This window comes from Patagioenas fasciata, chromosome 21 (assembly GCF_037038585.1).
Source record: "Patagioenas fasciata isolate bPatFas1 chromosome 21, bPatFas1.hap1, whole genome shotgun sequence".
Lineage (NCBI taxonomy): Eukaryota > Metazoa > Chordata > Aves > Columbiformes > Columbidae > Patagioenas > Patagioenas fasciata.
This window is the reverse complement of record NC_092540.1, coordinates 2,029,520-2,049,872: the sequence shown is the minus strand read 5'-3', so window position 1 is coordinate 2,049,872 and position 20,353 is coordinate 2,029,520. Positions and strand designations below refer to the sequence as shown.

The 20,353-nt window shown below is 45.9% G+C and overlaps 1 protein-coding gene across 2 annotated transcripts; it reads right to left on the bottom strand.

Moving 5' to 3' along the window:
* Positions 1 to 370: 370 nt before the first annotated feature.
* KCTD20 (potassium channel tetramerization domain containing 20) lies at positions 371 to 19,770 on the bottom strand. 2 transcript variants are annotated; one of them, XM_065854362.2, is made up of 9 exons: positions 19,697 to 19,770; positions 17,413 to 17,485; positions 6,901 to 7,100; positions 6,332 to 6,611; positions 5,701 to 5,803; positions 5,040 to 5,160; positions 4,558 to 4,755; positions 3,979 to 4,089; positions 371 to 3,420 (listed from the first exon to the last, which is right to left on the bottom strand). In XM_065854362.2, exons 3-9 carry the CDS (start codon positions 7,049 to 7,051, stop codon positions 3,128 to 3,130), a joined length of 1,257 nt encoding a protein of 418 aa, XP_065710434.1. In that variant the 5' UTR covers positions 7,052 to 7,100; positions 17,413 to 17,485; positions 19,697 to 19,770; the 3' UTR covers positions 371 to 3,127. The 2 variants fall into 2 exon arrangements, with proteins under 2 accessions (XP_065710434.1, XP_065710432.1); XM_065854360.2 differs by lacking the exons at positions 17,413 to 17,485; positions 19,697 to 19,770 and adding an exon at positions 11,100 to 11,199.
* Positions 19,771 to 20,353: the final 583 nt, after the last annotated feature.

Genomic DNA, 20,353 nt, shown 5'->3' with positions numbered 1-20,353 from the left:
CTTGTTCACAAACTCTTCACTCCATTCTCAAGCTTCATCAGGAAAACCCCTTGAAATACATCCAGCAATGACAACAGAAATAAAAGCCAGACCTGCTCCCAAGCTTTTTTCATCCAAAGGCAGATGTGGGTAGAAGCCAAGAGCATCTCTCACAACATATCCACCAAAAATAGCACCAGGGTCTGTTAGAGATGCTGCATAGCTTGTGGGTTAAGTGGAGTTGTCTCATACCTGTGCTATGTGCTGCTTTTGGAACATTAGTGGCAGGAGTTGGTAAACTGGTAGTAACACCTCCGTACAGCTGCTGCAGGCCCTGCCCATTCTTCTAATCCACATTTAAACCACTTTTAAAAGAGCCAAACAAGTCGCATATAATTTATACTTTAATACAGAAAAGAAACAATACATCTGTAGTTCATACACACCACGGGTAACACTTCGGTATATCTAGAATAAGACAAAACTTGACCTTGTACCTGAAGTAGGTGACCACGAGAGCAGGAAAAGCAAATGCATCCTTTTTCAAGTTGATTTAGTGTTCCAATGGAACTCTACTAAAAAAAAATAAACCCCAAATTCACCTTTAATTACTTGGGAAAGCCAATTAAGTGGAGTGCTGAAAAGTGCCTGGAACTCACGGAAGCTGGCTGCCTCTACCCCATGAAGGTCCACATTGGTTACACCAGGTACCAACAAAGCTCCTCCAAGATCCCTCGGGGCAAGTGCTGGTTGCAATTAAGTGCTGGGGTCACTATTTCTAATAAACCGAGTCCTTGAAGAGTCTGAGCTGCCGCTGGGCTCCGGGACAGACACTGATGGCGGCTGCTTGAGCTGAATCGGACTCGGCGCTGTGGGTGTGGGAGGCCCTGACAGCCCCGCAGGGCAGCGCGCAGCAACCCCGACACGTGTCAACTGCAGTTCCAAGCCAGCTGGTCAACACCACCACACATTTACTTCAAACTTACGCTGCTGTAAAAATAAATACGCACCAAAAAAACTAAAATCTAGAGGGCTTGGGGAGACAGTCTCAACCCACCTTCGTCTGACTTGTGGGAACGGCTCATCACCAAGGCAGGTAAATGGGTTGGGTCTGGCCCTTAGCAGGGAGGTTAATGGTCCATATGTCTTTCTTTCTCTACTAGAAAAATAGAAATTCACCTAGAGCAATAATGGGAAGTGACTGCACAGCATCTCTGTGCAGATACTGAAGGGCACTTCTCTATAATGATCCAATGACACACAGGGAGGATTTTTTAAGAGCCACCAGGTGGATGTGGGCATCAGAACTCTGGGACTCTCAGGAGGCCCAAAGCACTTCTGGAAATCTTCCCTTAGGCACTTATAAAAGGAAGAAATCTATTTGCTGCATTTAGGAAAGAAGCTAAGAACAAAAACGCTGCCCAGAATGGAAGCTGTATCCATACAAATGGGTGTATCTGTAAGTATACGCCTTGGCAGAGATGTTACTTGTAACTAAAACAAGACTCATAAACTTTCAGGGAAATTTGTGCTTGATATTGTGATGCTACTTCCACTGATAAAAACAAACATCCTTAGCAGCAAAGAGTAACAGAAATCTCCTATACACTACATACACTTTGCAGACGGAGAGTAAAAATTTGCTTGATGATGCAACCCTGACAACAAAGGATTAAACTTTCTAGGATCAGACTGACACCTCTCTTCTGCCAAGTACGACCAGGTAACTCAATGTGTAAGCAGCACAAGTTTCAACAGCAGCCAATTGCAAGAGCAGAACTAACCTGAACTTAACAGAGCTCCTTCCCTCCCTCTGTTTCTTTTTGAATGGCTTTCAACTCTTCTTTGCACCAGCACCATGTTGAAGTACTCCACGTTGGGCACATCAAACCTTTCCGCAGCCATCAGGAATGATGGCTCTAACATAACTGAGCTAAAACCAGCCTGGAGTGTGTCTGTACCCGCAGTCACAGCTTTGTTGGGCCTGAATCCAAAACGGACAGAGCCTTGACCACAGACTAGGATTATATATTCAGAGTAGCAAAGGAAAGCTGCTCCTAGGAACATGTCATTTTCTCTACTGAAGGCTGGTTTACTGTTGGTATTTTTTAGCTGCCTGACAGCAAAATGGTCCAGTCAGTTCCAAACTGGGGAGAATGGAGCTGGTCTTTGAACGCTGCAAGAGCAGGATGCTCCTGGGACAGTCTAGAGCAAGTCTGACTCAATAAGGCTGATGAGACCAAGGATTTTACTCAGGTAGTAAACTAACTGTACTGGGAGCTCCTCCACTGGCCTTTTGTCTTAGCAGGGGATGGAGGAAACAGCTGGAAGTCTTTAGCATGCACAATCACTTCTAGAAAGCTTCTTCTATCTATCAGGCTACTAAACAGATTTACTTTGTTGGTAAAATATCAACTGCAGTCTCTTCTTTTGGCTTTTTCCTTCAGGATCATCTACTTGTTTACAGACAACATCCCTAAAACCAGTGATTCCATCTTACAGCAAAATACAGCTGGGAAATTCCTGTGAACAGGCATATGCTTCCTATGGAACTAGTTCATCCTTCCCTAGAACAGAACGACACGCTGGGTGCAAAGCCAGGTGGCCGTGTAAACGGGTTCCTCCGCACTCAGCATTTGTTTTTTGCTTTCATTCCTCCACACTCAGGATTTTGCTGCTACAACTGTGCTACATCTCTGCTGGTTGATGAAAGAGCATCATCCCGCCTGCTTTGATGTTCGCTCCTTTGTAACTGATTACCTCCAAAGCAAAGCTAAGTGTCTAATGGTAAAGGAAAGCTTTGTCTTGACAGGCCCAGAATTTCCTCTCTCATGTCAAACAAGACGTTTCTAAGTACTTCTGCTCCTCTTTTAGAAGTTCACGTAAAATATTCAGCACCCACCAATCTGGAAGCCTTTGTAGTAGAAACAAACAGCACAATTTCGTTTTGTTTGAGGAGACGTTGCTTTTGATTGCACAATTAGACTATGGAGTGTGGCTCTTTAATAACATGCTTGAAATATGACAGCACAGTAAGAGCATGAAGGAGGATAAAGCACCTTGCAGGAGTCTGTGTTCCATCGCCTGGGATGAAACTACGCTGTGACGTTCCCAAGATTAAGCAGGACTGTCCAACCCTGAGCCACGACTAATCTGGTAGATCATTAACAGCCATTTGGGAGAACGGTGCGTTTAGCCTGTCGAGTTCATCTACTTGTGGGGGGTGATGCATTATAACCTCGTGGTCCTCCGAAACGTCATCACCCACAGTGACCAGGTTTGTTAGAGATTTGCTCCGAACGCACTGGAAATCAACGTGACGGCTCTTGCCTTCTTCCTTTTCCCACGACATCTGGATGAACGGCCGCTGAACGTAGTTGTATATCACTTCTGACCGGCCCCCAGGCCTCCTCTTCACCTTCTCTTTACAGGTGGGATATCCTGAAAACACAGACAGCCCGTCAGTTGCACTACACACACCTCTGACTTGCACAAAGGAAGGATGGGATCCCAGATCAGCCAGGCAGGAGTGATTACAGGGTTAATTAGCACACAAATGCTCACATTCTGCTTTATTAACTTGAGAAAGATGGCTTTCTTTTCCCTCAAAAAGCCAGTGTAGTATTGTGTGTAGTCACAGGATCGATGTCTGCACAGTGTTAGCAAACTGTGAGCAAACATCAGCGACTAGAAAACCAGGTCTCCTGGGACAGAGCACGTTCTCCAAGCTCCATAAGGGGACGCCTGGATCAGCATGACTCCCCTTTCCTGTTTGCTTGGTACGTATCTCTCATTTTTCCCTTAACTTTTAAGCCTCCTGGCCTAATTCAGTGTAACAAGATAGAGGAGAAGATGCCCAGCTTCTGCTAGTTGCATGAAAATAAATTCCCAGTGAAACAGAGATCAAACCAGAAAATGCCATGAGTCCGGAGGAAACCAGGCTTTACTGACTACTGAGTCACCTGCTTTAGAATTCCCTTTGCTGAAGAAATACTTTACCTTCAATGCCGATGCGAATGTTTTTCAGGCCCCGTTCCTTTAACACAGCTTTCGCAACATCGCGATTCTCAATGTACTTGAAGAATCTGTACAGCTTGGAACTGTAAAGGACTTAAGAAAAAAAAGGGGTGATTAGAATCTACAAGGAGGGACCTTGTCCCCGTTTTTGACGCGCTCAGCTGCAGGGATGCCAAAAACTAGGTTTGGTTTCCAAGAACTACTTCAGGTGGCTGTTTCTCAGCCCTGGGATTAGCCACAGCTCCTCGGTGGGAGGGTGGCGATAGACATCACGGCCTGGATAGAATGGGTGGTGATGGGTGTGTAAAGCAAAGAGCACTGACTCTCCAGAGAGCCAGGAAAAGGCCGAGGGGGAGGCAGCGAGCAAAAGGAAGCAGCTCAGCCCAAAGCTATCCTGCTGCTGGCAGCAGCCGGTTCAGAAGGAATGTACAAAACAGGACTCCATGTGCCGGCAAATCTTCCTGAAGGAAGACGCCTTTTGGGCAACGGGTCCTTTCCTCAGGGCCAGATGTCGGGGTGCACAGCACAGGCAGCGCCGGGAGCCCAGCGCAGCGCCCTTACTTTGCGAGTACTCCTCTCCCATGGGAGGCGGGTGATCCTCATCCCAGTCCACGGTGTCTTCATCCGTCAGCACCACGATGTGGCATTCGCGTTCCCCTTTCCTCGCGCTGTCCACCATGATGGGCAGGATCAGCTCCTCCAGGTAGCTGTCAAACTGCTTGTGCGCACCATCGTTGGAGAGCTCGTGTAACAGAGCACCTAATGAGACACAAATCGTACCATGGGCTTTTTCACACAGCATGGAAGTCTCAGCTCTGCACTTTCCAGTCACATTCAAGAGCACAGCTCACATTCTTCTTTAGACAAACTCCTTAACAAATGTTCAGATGCATCAGTCTCCAGCTTCAGAACTGTATGAGACTGCATTGCCATTAAAATACCCACCAAGGTCCAATCAATACAGCAAAACAGTAAAAAACTGGATAATTAATCCATTCTGATACTTAACTTGAATTTCCCACTGTGTTTCTCTCCGTACTTACTTAAATCTTGACATTTGATTGTGTTGAAATCAAAATTTATGCAGAGGTAATCACACGTGTCTCGGAGGTCTGGGATGGAAATCCCATCAGGGCAGTTAATGATTCCGGTTTTGTAATAATCCTGCAAATACAAGGACAGTTTTTGGAGATAAAAATTCAGAACAGCTTGGACTCTCATCATTTTTACTTAGTTCTTTGTTTCATTAACCAACATTGCAGAATTCCAGAGGCTATATATAGCTGTGTGAACAGTACAAACCACCCTGCTTGTCTGAGAATCTACGTCTCTTCACAGATCCTCTTGGGTCTGATAAACTGTGAGCTCCAGTTTTTCCCATGGCATAGGGTTTCGTAACATCGCGTACTACATATGGATTTATTGCACATGCATTTATATGCAATCATGAGGTCAGGCCATGGCTCAGGAACCACAACGGCATCACACAAGAAAGGTAAATGGCAACACAAGCAAATGTTTGAAGTGATTACTCATTCCAAAGTCTATTTGTTTTTTTAATCACAATACAAAACAGTAATAAAGGAATCTGGCCCGGGGCTGCGCAGCTGCCTGGGAGATGGCTCAGTTCTGCACATGCGACAAACAGGTTGTTGTTGTTGTTGCCTTACTTTTGATTCCTTCAATGTGCAAACATCACCTTACCAGAACAGTCCGGAACACGGCTGAGCTAATTCCTTCTGCAATTTCATATTCTCCCTTTTCATTTGGCCTGGTGAAGTTATATTCTCTTCCTGGTCCAAACATCCTGATAAAAAAACAACATCTATTCAAGCACACAGGTGTATTTAAACACATTAACTTTAGAGAGCAACAGGTGCTGCCAATACACAAATGAGCACTGCTTGTTGCATCAATTGGCTCCAACCTTTAAGCTACATTACAGGGAGCCAAGTAATTTCTCTTATGGGAGAGTATCAGAAGACCAGCAGAAGGAGGACTGAGAATTATCATTTTCCGCACTCTGGAAGAGAATTTATCAGCTCTGAACAGACGTACTACTTACAAACACAGCAACCACTTGGAGAGAAGGCAAAAGCAGACTGTGTCTCGCTAGAAGTGCACATTGTTTGAAGGAAGTGGATTGAAGGGGGAATGTTATCTAGAGAACTACCAGCTCCCTCTGCATCTCGTCCCATCTTCAAGGCCTGAACAAACTCAATCTTGCTTCACTTGTGCGCACAGATGAGATCACAAAACCAACATAGGGTTTTGTTCCATTTTAGCAAACGTTTGACCCCCTTGAGCTACCTTGAAAACAGTGGAAATCACCCACCTTCCCAGCATAGTATCAGGATGAGCAGTGAAAATCTGGGGGTTCACTGCAAAGCGAGTGCCATCGACCACAAGCGTTACTTTCTCCGGAGCCACCGTTTGTGAACTGTTGCTTGAGGACAAGGCGCAGCACCCGTGGCGTTCCTGGGCACTAAAATATTCCGACTGCCTCTTATTTCCATCTTGGAAATGACAGCTGTGTGTGTCATCAGGAGCAGACAACATGCTGCTGATCTGGGGGCTCCCTGGACAAGCAGCGTGTCGGCATTCAGAATCTAAACCTGAGGGAGACAAACAAACATTGCGTGGGTGAAGAGCATGAGCACAGCAATTAAACAAGGCCAGAAATTCAGATGCACAGACACCAAACACTGGCATGTTCCCTCAGAGGAAAGCTGGCACAGAAGCACACAGGTGTTTTAAGCCTGCGGAGCTCAATGCCTGGTCCCCAGTGAGCATGCAGCTGCAAACTGCCTTGGAATACTGGAATTTCTCCAAAGCATAACAACTCACAAAAAAATATAAGTATATATCTCCCTTAAAGACCTACGGTCAAGACACTACCCTCACCCTCAGTCCTGGGAGCTGCAGCAGGGCTGTGGCCTCCGAGCACCACATCACTCCCATCCGACCCATGGACGGCTACAGTTACGTTTTCCACAGAGCAACTGGACTCGGAATTTCTTGACCAGTCTGTCCCAGCAGCACAGTTCACGTTCATGCTGGGCCTCCGCGATGTGAGGAGTTGGTTGCGTTTCCTAAGAGAAGAGCTAAGGGAGAAAATACCAGGTTGTTAGTTTGGAAAGAAGCTCCCAAGCAATAAAGCTCAAATCCCTGTGTCTTGTACCACAAGCAAAGTCCCTCAAGTGCAAAAGGCATTTCTGCAGATACTGCACTGGGCTTCAGAGAGGCTTGTGATGCTTGTTATACCTGCACTTACCTACAAAGAGAGAAAAAAGGTATTAAATAAGCAGGGGTCTGTTTAACCTATAAAACCTTTCCTTTTTTAAAAGTAAGTCTAAAGTCGCCGATGCCGTGTGAAATTCTTCTTCCCTTCATTAAGATTTGCTTCACACCTCTGCTTTATATCTTCTAACATATTTATTTTCCTGTCTCTTTCCCCCATTTTCTCTTCGGCACATCTTTGTCCTCCTATTGCCTTGGACAAGAATCAGCTCTTCTTTCTTGGCTTCAAGTGTTTTCCTTTCACTCTCTCAAACATAAACCACCAATTTCCTCATTTAATGGATTTTCCCAGTTTCCCCCCTGCAGAACAATTGTCCTGTGTCTTTTCTCCTGGCTGAGTGAAGCGCCCAAGGCCTGTGGGTGCCATGGGTAGAGCGCGGCAGAACACTGACATCGCTGGACACGAACCAGAGCAAACACAGCACTAATAAAACAACAAAATGCCACACAAGAGCTGGAGAGTTTTCTGCTCGGGCCCTGCTGGGGATGGAGGTTTAATGAGCAGCTCCATGGAGGCCTTCAAGCCCATCACTCCTAGCAGCCACAATTCCTTCCTCTTGTTCCACAATACCAGGTTGCCAGCATGATCTTACCTGTATATTTTTAGAAAATCTGATGCTTACGCATCATGTGGTATTTTTAACATGACAAATGTATTGCAATCACGCATACAACCCGGCGGGGAAACCACTGATGACTTCAGAAGGCCACACTCAGGCCTGACCAGCTTACAAACGTCCTGGTTTCCTTTCATGCCTCGGATCAAGGTGAACAACCCGTGGTGAGAATGAATACCTATAAATAATAATTAGCACTATTCATCTTCAAAGCTTTTTTTACTAATATTAACTGCTCGTTGCTTCTAAGAGCCCTGGGAAACACTGCAGGGAAGTCTTTTATGAGACAAAACAGGGACACGCAGAAAAAGAGACCGAATCTTCAGGACCAACCAGAGTCTCAGGTCCAATAACCACCTCGGTGCTGCTCTGACTTCCAGCACGTTCACTGCTGCTGCTCCCTGGCCGTGCAGCGGCAACCACCCCGCGGCCAGCAGGACGAACACCAGCAGGTTACAGCTGCTTGGGAGGCGTTTCCACGCACGTTTTTACCCTGTGGTGAGCACAGAGCTGACCGGGAGCACTCAATGAGCGCCCCGGCTGCTTTGCTCTCATCTCAGTAACTTGTTTGTGTGCCATTCGCAAACCGAACGGTGCAGAACGGCAGAGAACGCCGAGCACATGGAGTGAATCAGATGGTCAGCGATCCTCTCCTCTTCCTAAACCACAGCGTAACCAACAGGACTTAAATAAAACTCCAAACGACTCATTTTTAGGGTGACAACACTCCTTTAAATCTACAAAAACATTCTCATGTACAATTATTCTCAGAAATATGAGCAAGCAGGAAACACGCGCACGCAGGGTGTGCCTGACCTAATTCTGCAGTCGACTACTTTAGAACAAGATGGATTTCTAATATAATTGTATGCCTTTCAAAACAGTTTAGCCTTGCTTTAACTTCTTAAAAGATATCCCCGGAACATGCCTAAAGTTTCTCGAAACATAAAAGCAGAAAAACAAATTAGCAACTTTCTAATTTCCATTAAAACGACTTCCTTGCCATGGTCAGGTGCGCACTGTCCCTGAGCATTTTAAAACCTGAACTGGAGAAAGCGTGGCAAGGAACCAGCAGAGAAGGGCACTGGAGAAAACCTGCCAGGCTGGGCCTGCCCTGGTCCCAAAGCTTCTGGTCTTATGTTCCACTTTGTTCCCGTCTGTATTACCAGTAAGAGGGAAACACAGCACCACCAGGACACTGGAATAGACAAAAATCAGTATAAAACCTGCCTGTTAAAACCATACAAAGCTCATCTAGAGTTTAAAATGCAAGAGTCTGCCTTTCCTTTGACAAGTTGCTTGGAGTAAACACATGCCTATTGATTCTTTATCTAGCAGCAATTCCAAGTGAGTTGAGGAGCCCACACTGTCAGTATTGCACAGTTTACATTAGAATAAAAGCACTTCCAAAGCAATGACACCCTGGGTTTAAACCCTGCTCCCTGCTTTCCGTCAAATTGTACAGCCTTTAAACATCTGACGATTCAGAGGGTCTCTCATTCACTAGCAGGTGTTTTATATATACTCTGTACCGCAGGAGAACAACATTAAAGTGCATTGACCCAAATTGCATCAGATAGAAAATCTACCTGGAGCCTCTAAATGTGCTTTTCTCACACCTACTAATGATCCTCTTTTCATTTGCTGCTCCAGACAGGAGCAGAACCAGACAATAAAAGGGTGATTTATAGGTTGAACGAGCACAGGCACATTACAAAAGGCTTTTCCCTTGTTATGAAATAACTCTATCAATATACAGTGGATTCCTTTTCCATCTGGCTTTGAAACATAGATGGAAAATCATGTCCAGCAGGACTGATGCAACGCAGGACAGCCTGCAAATGCTGGCAGGAGACAGCAAGAGGGCTGATGAAACGCTGCATTGTTTTCTCCTATTCTGTGCATAGTGCTTCACTGTTCACAAAGTCTACAGACTCACTCCTTGACTCGAGTCTTAACAAAAATCCACTATTTCTACAGATGCAGTTCAAAACTACAGCCTGCAAGATGGTTTGGATGGTTTGACACTGCACATCCACACTGTGCTTTAAGACCCACGGTTCACCAGCTCCTCCCGCTGCAAAATCATATCCGACCCGCATGGGGGCCCCACTCCCACCGCAGCTTTGCTTTTGCCAATCGATAATCACCAAGGTCAATACATGCAGAAAACTCCTTGAGATTTATTAACTTGAAGTGAGTTTTCCAAAATAGGAAAGTTATATACCGTGCCAGCCACATCAACTGGAACAGATGAAGTGCATCCAATGCTGTCCTACCACTGGGTGTCTCAGAAGGGAAGGAAATTTCTGAATAAGGCAACAGGTTAATGCTACTTCCCTCCCCATGAAGCTCACAGGTACTGCTGTTAAACAGCACAATCGAGCAACCTGGAAAGGCTGTTTCCACAATTCACACTATCAGATTAAAGACAGCCATCTGAAAATCACAGTTCTTATATTTGATCCTCATAAAGAGCTTCTTAACACTGTAGTCATGGCAGCTTCGCTAGTGCTGGTTAAATTCGGTCAGCAATTCCCATAAAGCTGGCCATGCCCATGGGGAATATCCACCTCCTAGGCAGAAGGATGGAATGCGCAGATCTGATCAGCACAAGGGGGGAAACTCTGTTGAAAAACGAGCTGTTGCAAATATAAGAACGATCTTCTGCTCTAGACACATGAAAGACAAACAGAATACTGAGCTAAATCAAGTTTGTCTTCACCTGTGCTGCATTAAGCTACAAATACTTATGTAAAAATCCTCAACAGGAGCAACAGCAGCAGAGTTTTGCCCTCTCTGTTCCACATTTTCTGCAGAACTACTTCCAAAAGCTTCAGAGAAAAACCATGTTTTAACAGAACATAAAAGCAAGAGCTACCTTATCCATTTAGGTTTTAAAATGCTATTTACTTTCTCAGTTTTTCTTCTTCTAGGCAGCTAAATCTAACTTGGTCTCAAATTCATCACAATTCCTACATCTACACTACAAGTCAAGCTTCTCAATTATAAGCTATACAAAAAAGCATAAGAAAAACAGCATTTCTGAGAAGGCTCGGACCCCAAGCCTGCTACACCTGCAGCCATCAGAACTTCTGAACAGAAATAACCACCCACATCTCCTATTGTAACTCTGGAGCAAACCCTGTGCTGAGACCCCTCTATACAACACAGCTCCTTACTTACTGGCGGCTCATATGTTCCCAGTGCTGCCAGCACCCGTGTCCTGAAATCCTTCTTTAACAGAGGGAAGCACCAAGTCACAGCAAAGCTTCAGAGTTTAAACTGTTTGGAAAGCAATGGTCACTCCCCCAAAGCCCAGATGTCTGATTCATGTAAATATTTCAGTTTAAGAGTCCTGCCCCCCCCAGCTGATTCATGAAAAGTTGGAACAGAAACATCTGCACGGTAACAAACAGGTTTATTGTAAGCCTCTTCTTTTCAGCAAAAGCCCCCCAAAATCTCTCCTCCTGGTTCAGGCTGGTTTTGCACAAATGGTGTGGTAGAAAAGGCACGGTTTTATTAAACCCTCGATCTTGTGTGGTTAAATACACTCGTGCCACCCCTCACGTGCCACACATCCCTCACACAGGCACAACGGAATTAACCACCCGAATTTCTGAATATGTACAGAACCACGTGCATACACATCCCCGAGTCCAGAAGACCTTGGACATGGGCCCAAACAAATCTACAGTAACTGGGGATAAAATGAGTTATTTTGATATGAGATGCATTGCTAACAAGCCCCAATGAAAAGCAGCACCTTCTCTTAATGCTCTCCCCTAAGACGTATCGGCATTGCTCGGAGACTGCTGCAAACACCATTTCCCAGAAGAGAACTAAATATATCACAAATCATCAATAATATGTATTTTTTAATGCAAATAGAGCCTGAAGAAGTCCAAGAGTACTTTCATCCCGGCTCACGGCAGTGATAAAGCACGTCTGTGCGCTGACAGGTTCTAAAATCCAATCATTACATAGCACCTGATTAATGGAAGAGATATCTTATTAAAAACAAACCAATCAATCCAACCTAATATAAGTTGTGACTAATTTACTAACTCACTCATCTTTGTACTGTACGTATGTACAATCCATTGCAAGCACGCACTATTACACTCAGTTTGGGGGTATGCCATTCATTCTTTAATGCCCAATTATCTCATCTGTCCAGCTCCAGGTGGAACAAAGCCCCTGTGGCCTGTTAAGGAGGTTGGGGGGATGTAAAGAAAAGCAGCAGCCTCCAATCACTCAGTGTTTTATACTGGCCCGCCCAATGTGGGGTGGGTTGCCACCATTCAGGACCCCGAAAATGCACAGAAAGCACACAGTGCTCAAGATCACCCACAATTCTGACCCACAACACAGGCTCCCAACACCAGCACCATAAACCACCCTATTTGCTTTTGGTGCAGCAACCAGCCAGTGCGGGTCCTCTATTAAACATCAGCGTACACCACAGTTTTAATAGGAGTGGGTTATTTTACAGCAGGACATTGGCTGAGAGAATATTCAGACTAAAACAAAACTCCTCACTTACTGAGCTTTGAGTTTCCTACACAGTTGATATTTCACTCATTGCAAAAAGCACCTACTTGCCTTGACTCTTATTTTAGAAAGGCTGCGAGCGGCTTCAACTCCACCTTCCTTCCCTGGAAGGGATCCCAACAAGTAACTGCTCGCTCATTCCCAGCTCCGCTGCTACCGCTCCAACTGCCATTCATTTTTAACCAATTACACGGGGAAAAACTAACAATAGATGGCAGATTTTTGAAAGTTCAATGCAGTTACAGTAACTATTTGTCAAAGAGATTTCAGAACAGAGCATATGGAATAAAAAACCAAAACACAACCAGGGAAACAGCACAGTGATTAAAGAAATGCAGTTCTATTTGAAAGTAAATAGAAATAACAGTTCATGTGCATTCCAGTCAGGAGGAGCCCAGTGCTTACGGATGGACCTGCCCAAGCTCCCGTCTGCAGAAACAACGAAGCTCTCCCAATCAATCACATTCTTTAATTCCCATTAAGATATAGACAATAACAAAAAGCAAACAAACACAAGGCCATGAGTGCAGCCACATTAGTCAACTCTGCAACTGACACTCAAGTAATCCAAAACCAAAACAAACACGAGGGTTTTATTTAGCACAATCGCAGCTCTTCAGGAAAGCACATCTTGATTTATTTTGAGGGAGGCAAGAGCAGGGGCTAAAATTCCAGCTGGGTAAAGCCAATCATTAGCACTCTGTCAATTGATGTCAGCAGAGAACTCGATACCTTATTTTCAAGATCTGAAAAACATCTTGCTCAAGATTTCAAAATACCCGAGGTTTACGATGGTACATTGGCAAGACACCTCTCGCTTTGTTTACATGTCTGGATAAATATTTTACATGTCACACACAGTTATAACACTTTCTAAGAATATTCCGTTACATTCTTCCTTACGTGACTAATAATTCTTTCACAAAAATATTTGGCTAGTGTCATGTTTCAGCAAAATTAGCCAGGAACTGTAGCCATATTTTGTGGGAGTTTAAAAAAAGGGCGAATACCACTAAGAAAAATACAAAATTGAAAAAGCAGAGCCAATGCCTATTTCAACACACGTAATGAGGTGTTGGTGCAGAGGAAAGGTGCCCATGTGGGCACTGAATAAGGTCACTCTTGAAAGTGGAAAGTTCTAAAATTGACATGTATTCCAGAACAGTCCACTCCAGCTCATTTCTAATTTGACAATCAAGCAACCCATCAATATTGCAGCCAAAATTGCAGTTGGCTTTGTGAGTGTTTATCTCAAAGACAACAAGCAGAAGAAACGCTTGCATTTAAAAAACAACATTTATTCAAGGAAACAGTCTTTAAAGTCTGTCCTTGTGAGGAACATTCAGCTCCTCTGCTGAATAATCCAAGAGATTCACAAATAAATCAGCATATTCCAGCAGTGGAGCTTATGCATGATCCTTAACAAGAAGATAGGTCTTACTGTGGAGCCTGCTAATTAAAGGGTGCATTAATGTACAAAGAAGCTCTCTCTAACCCTAGGATTTCAACTCAATCCCAACCAGACGCGACCAAAGCCATGACATTTCAGAGCTTTTAACATGCGCTGCACGAAATGAGCTTGCTGTTTGCAATCTGGCCGTCAACTAGAGGAACCACTTACAAGAAACCACCATCGCTACATGAAGCTCTTGGTGGTAAATCAGGACCCAGAGTCCCATGGGCAGAAGTCTGGGCACACTCAACACCAGCGGGTGGACGTTTCTTGCAGCCCCGTCTGTGCTCAGCTCCTTGTTGGGGCTCCAGCTGCTCTGCGGGTCAGTAAAGCCTTTAAATCTCACGGCCGTCAATCTGGCTGCCTCGAGTTCACAGGAGGTTTTGTTTTGAATTGTTATTCTTAATTCAGCTGTGACTGTCTCCTAATTAAAGATAAGATGCTAAGTGTCTGCAACACAGGGTGGGAGACCAGAGAAAAGTCTATTTTCTGCATTAGTAATAGTTTCATCTCTCAGAAATGCAATAATTCCACTCTACAAGGGGTGAAATGGCATTTCCCATGGTTGCATGCAACATCTTTAAAATAGGACTGAACAGCGCCATGTGAAGACAGATACACACGCCACGGCCATGGCACATTAACCAATTTTCTGAAAACAATTGAGATCAAAAAACAGCTTTTAAAAGGAGAGGCTAACCCCATGATCTTGGCAAAGAACATTTTATAATAGGGACGTTTGACAGACAGGGTCCCATTTAAATATAGCGCAGCCCTAATGCACTAAGCTCTCCGCAGCTTTATAATTACCCGTAAACAGAAATCCAGTTTTCCCTTGCTTGGCCCACACTAGGTAACGCCATTATAAGGCTGGTTTCACTCCAGTATCTTGCAAAGCACATAACCATCTCAAACCCAGCTGTTTATCACTGCTCCTGACGTCTGACAGCAAAACCGCACGTAAAGGCATTTCCTCACCATCAAATATGTACTTCTAGGTCTTTCTAAGAGCTGCGCATCACACGGCCCCGCGAGGGAACTACCATCGCCAGCACTGACGTGGAGCTGAGTCACAGCTGCATTTTCATCCCATTTAACAGCAGCCAGAACAGCACGTCTGAGCACAGCTTCACCCCAGCATCTGACATGGGACAGGTTGTGACAGACACACACTCAGGCCCCGTTACAGGATCTGAAACAGGGAACTATTCTGGGAAGTGATAAGGAGAAAGCTCCTCTCCCACCTGCTGCTCACACATGCCCAAGAAATGCACGCGATCAATATTTTTCTCCATTAGTGTAACATCCCAATCGATGGCTTTCGATCACACTCCAAAAGGAGGTTTTGAATTGCTGTGCAGTACAGCTTAATCTAGAGATAAGCAGCACTAAGAGGAAAAGCTAAAACCTGGCTAGTCCAAAATTACTCAAATATTTGCTAATTTACACACCATAAGAATAGATCTCATCGAAACTGTAGATACAAGCAAAACCTTAATCTTTCGAGGGACTTTATTTTCAAACTAAACCACAGCACAAATACAGCTGAACCACCTGATTTGAAGATCTCTGACTAATCTTATGATTTTTCATATTTACCCCCCAGCCTGCCTGAAAGGAAAAAGAACAAAGTAGATCCTACAGGAAACAGCCTGGAGAAAAAAAGATGGTGCTCACACATGTTAGAGAAACTCCACAGATTTAACATACAAAATTGTAACAGCAAATCAACACTTCCTGAAATTTAAATAGCCTGTATTTCTTTTCTATTCCTTAGTTCGTCTCCTGAACAAAGTTACAAGAAATAAGGGAAACTTTTTGAAAACCTCCACAGATACCTTTGCCAACACACTCACTAAAGTCTTTTTCTAAAAATGGTACTTGTAAAAAAGGCCTTTGCTATCGCAAATTTCCATCTCCCGAGCCTGGATCAGTCGCCAACACCTCAGGAAGGGCTGACTTCTCACAAAACATTCAGCTACGAGGAGGTTTGCAAGCGCCTGCCAGAACATTTATGTCAATGGATGAGGGAACTCATTCATAACCACCAGCTGCCCCAGCAGATAACATTCCAGGCAGATGGAACCTTTTGCCTGGCTACAAATTATGCAACTCCATCGTTTTTAATCCACTCACCCAGAGGAAGAAGAAATTAGCCAGCTTTCACATCCGCTAAAGCTTCCTTATTCTGTTTTCCTCTGTTATTTATTCCAGTTATGTTGAACTAGCAGGTGATATTAACCACACATGAACTGGAAGAACTGTGAAATGCACCCAGATAATTTCCAGTCCTACTAGAAACTCTGATGCTGCTGCAACACAGCAGCTGGGAACAGTTTCTCTCTTCCTGCTTCTTCCCTACTCGCCTCCTTTGTGGACCTTTCACTCCATTTTCTCCTGCAGCCATTCAAGTTATAAACCAGCTACCATTTAGAGAAAAATAATGTCAATGATTATTAAACTCAGAAAATCACTAACTTTAGGACACATGCTTAACCAGGACAGCTAAGAGGACACCCCGCAGTGACACATGGAATTGCAGATTAATTTCAGGAAATGTCACCTGCTTTTTTCCCCAGTGGAAGGAGATCCAGCCACACTTTCTAGACCCAGAATTATATTTACTGAGGAAACCCTTTTTTTATGAAATAGAGCCTTGCTATTTTTGCCTAACGTGTTTTTCAAAGCCACGTCACCAAAACTTTACATACAAGAAGCATTATCTGGCAGCAGCTATCACTAATTATTATAGACTATTTCTTCTTACTGTCACAAGAGCAGCTACCACCAGACTTGCACGTTGTCAAACTGCTCCGTTGTGACGAGCATGAGGTACAAGGTTCAGTTCTGCTACTTTTATGGCTGTCAAGCTCTACTTCCTTCTGAAAACCCTGATTCAATGGACTATAAATCACTACATCCCAAGGCACGGGTCAGATGCACAGCGCTAATTTATGATCACTAGCCGGTACTGTATTCATTTCCCTGTTCTTGTAATACATGCTGCTGTCATGGAAGGTATGACTAATAAATTTCACTCCGCATTATTTGTCAACAAGTTGCAAAGGCAGACCTGACACACACAAAGCTGCGCTCTCATTTTTCTATCTTTATTCGATCTCCCTCACTCCTTTTTGCTTCTTTTGCATGTTTCAGTATTGGATCCCAGGCAGTTTTTTATTCTCAGAGTCAAGTGCTAACTAGTTCTGCAGTCACTCTGACAGTGGGATACATACAACCTGTTCTAATTTATAGTTCACAACAGTATTGCTGTATTTGTGTGTTCAGTAGCAAAACTGATGCAACTACTGAACATTCCCCCATTCAGGAGCAATCAGTGGATTAAAACCATCTTTAATAGCTGCAAATAACGCATCTGAGGGTAAAAGTCAGGGGAAGAACAATCCCAGCTATAACAAACAAAATTACTGAATGCGGAACAAATCACATGGCAAGGGCGTCCAAAAGCCAGGAACGCAAAGTTGTACCAACCTTGGCAGAATATGGTCCACGAGCTCTAGCGAACCGGCATGTTGGAGTCAGAGGGGATGTTGGGATCAGAAACCTGAAATCAGAGGGACTTACATCAGCAGTTTGGCCCGCTCCCCTAAAAAACAGATATTGCAGTCACATTGCTTCTAAAGAAAATGTTAATTTAACCAAATCAATAATTCCTGAAGTCATCATTAAGTCTGGTTATGTTATTTATGAATAAAGTGGAAGAAAAGTGGTGGTGGCTCCCCATCCCTTTACATTTCCCCACAGAACAGTATTTATTATGCTGCTTGTCTGGATAACAGTTAAAGCAGCCAGCAGTTCATTTGAAAATCAGGAGATCCTTTAGACAGCCGAAGCAGCCTTTATCAGCAGACACTAATTCAGCATTATTCTTGTGAAGAAAGAGCTCATTGTCCACACACTCCTCTGGATCTCCCAGCAGAACGAAGCAGTCCCAGAGTCTGTTCCCAAGCTACAGTTTTAGGGACACTTGGTTAGCATTTATTAAACAGGATTTCACCCAGAGAAAGAGCTTCCAACAGAGTCTTTGGCAAGAACATGTACCCAAGAGAGACTGCACAGGTGTGTGCTATTTCAGGTAGCTCCGCAAGCCTCCTTTCAAAAGTTATTTGGCTGCTGAGTCAACCTGTCATCAGGCAGTGATTTTCATCACAGGTCTGTGACTTTGTAATGTAATTATTAATACAGTACCACTACTACCTACTGTTTGGCCAATATTCCTTTATGACCACAGCTTTTGGCAAAAGGAGACAAAGGTATTGTTAGTTGGTATACAGCGCTGAAGCCTTATAGCAAATTCATTACAATGGGTTGAGTATTATTTACCTTTCTCTACACCCAAATATTCCACTTATGGGTTTTCAGGTATTTAAAGTGGAGTTAATAGCGTTACTTTTAACAATATTATACTCTGCTTCCTTTGATGCTCACATCACTGAAAATGTTTCTATGAACCGAGGGCAGAAGTATTTATATCCCTTAAATCCAGGTGACTGTCAGCAGTGCAGCCTCACAGTCCAGGCATCAGGGTAAACAAGGACACACCTCACAAGGGAGAGCTGTGCCTTTCTCTTAATTCCCCAGACACAACCTCCTCCTGATTAACAGTCTGTGATTGCTGCTAATGCCAGCAGGAAGGATTGTGACTTTGTGGGGAGGATAACAGAGGCAGAGGGAGCACAGGAAAATTTTCTGCCTTAAAGCCATAACCTACTGCTACAACCGGATTTGAGTCTGCAGCAGCCCTGGCAAAGTAATTCAAAATATGTTCCCTCCAGAGGTGTGTTCTCAGCCTGCCAGGTTAATGTCCAAGATTGCTGGTGCTATTATTACCCCTTCGCTGAAAAGCCCAAGGTCAATGAGAACGTGTTTAAGAGAAAGCAGGCTCTGACAGGGAAAGTCACAAGGCAAAAGGTGCCTAATGAGCAGAAGCAGGCTGAGGTCTCACCTCCTGCACCCATTCAGGAGAAAACCTCTTAGAAACTTCTGCTCTCTTTCAAAGCACCATAGGCCAGGAAGCATAGAGGAAAGGGAAGAGCAACTCAAGCCTAAAAACACACTTAAAAATAACAATGCACCAGCCTACAACCCCAGAACATGCATAGGAAGGCAGCACCAACCAGCACCTGGGGTGCTCTGGGGGTGGTGGTCACAAGCAGAGGCCTCACCAAAGGGCACCAGGCACAGCCCAGGCCCCGAGGCCCCCTACAAAGTACAGAGGAAAGGGGCAACGGGTCAAAGATGCTGCACTGACTCAGGGGGTAACAGACCCAGCCTCCTGTCACAAACACGAGTGGATGCGAGGCCCCAAAGGTCCCTTCCCCCAGCAGCCCCGGGCCAGGGGGAAGCAAACCCAGCCCCACGGGTGTCCCTCCCCGGTGCACACAAAGGAGGCCCCACACCCACACAGCAAGGGCAGCCCCTCGGCCCCACAGAGAACAATGGAGCCCACTGTGACCCGCACATTCCCTCGGCCCACACACCCTCCTCAACACCCGCGGGGCGCAGCAAAGGCCTCCCCGACCATCCCCTTCCCCTGAGCGCACAGCTACACCGGGCGCCCCCAGGCCCGTCAGTCGCCCTCAAAGCCCAGAGAGGGCCAGAGAGGCCCCTGGAGGCCCTCGAAGCCTCATTAAAGGGCCGGAAAGGACTCCAAAAGGGACACGGAGAACCGGCAAGGCCCCACAAGTCAGCCCAGGCCCCGCTCAGGGGGATAAAAAGGCCCCGGCCACCCCCGCCGCCTTTAGGCCGCACTCACCGCGTCCCGCCGAGGCCGCTCCCTCAGGCGGGCGGAGGGCGGGCTCCCGCCGCCGCGCCCCGCCCCGGCCCCCGCCGCCACCTGATTGGTCCCGTGCACAAGCCGGCTGACCAATGGGAACAGAGGGAGCGGAGGGGCGGGGCATAGCGGTGCGTAGCGGTGCGCAGGTACAGGTGCGTGCCCTCCGGTGCGCATGCGCCATCGCGCAGCTCCCGATGTTCCCGGACCGGTGTCCGTCACCCCGGACCGGTGTCCGTCACCCCCCCGTGTCTCTGGGCTCCCCCTCCCCGTGCTCACTCCGGTCGCAGCGACGCTGTCCTGTTCCAGCCGCCCCCCGTTGAGAACAAAAACAATAAAACCAGATGTTGGAGCTGTGCCCCGTGCGCCCCGTGATTCCTCCCACCCCCAGCAGCGTTTCCCCCCCAGGACCGTGCTCCAGCCCGCGGCGGGATGGGACCCCCGGGAGGACGGTGTCTCCCGGTGCTGTCCTGGTGCCGGCAGCGGCGGCCGTGCAGGGGGAGACGCGGGATCACGGCACCGGGAGCGGGGCGGGTGGGAAGCACAGAGCCCCGGGCGCTGCCCCCCGCCGCTCTCCAGTCTCCCGGGGCTCGTTTCGGTTTCGTTTCCCGGAAGGATCGCGCCGCCGCGGCCGCCGGG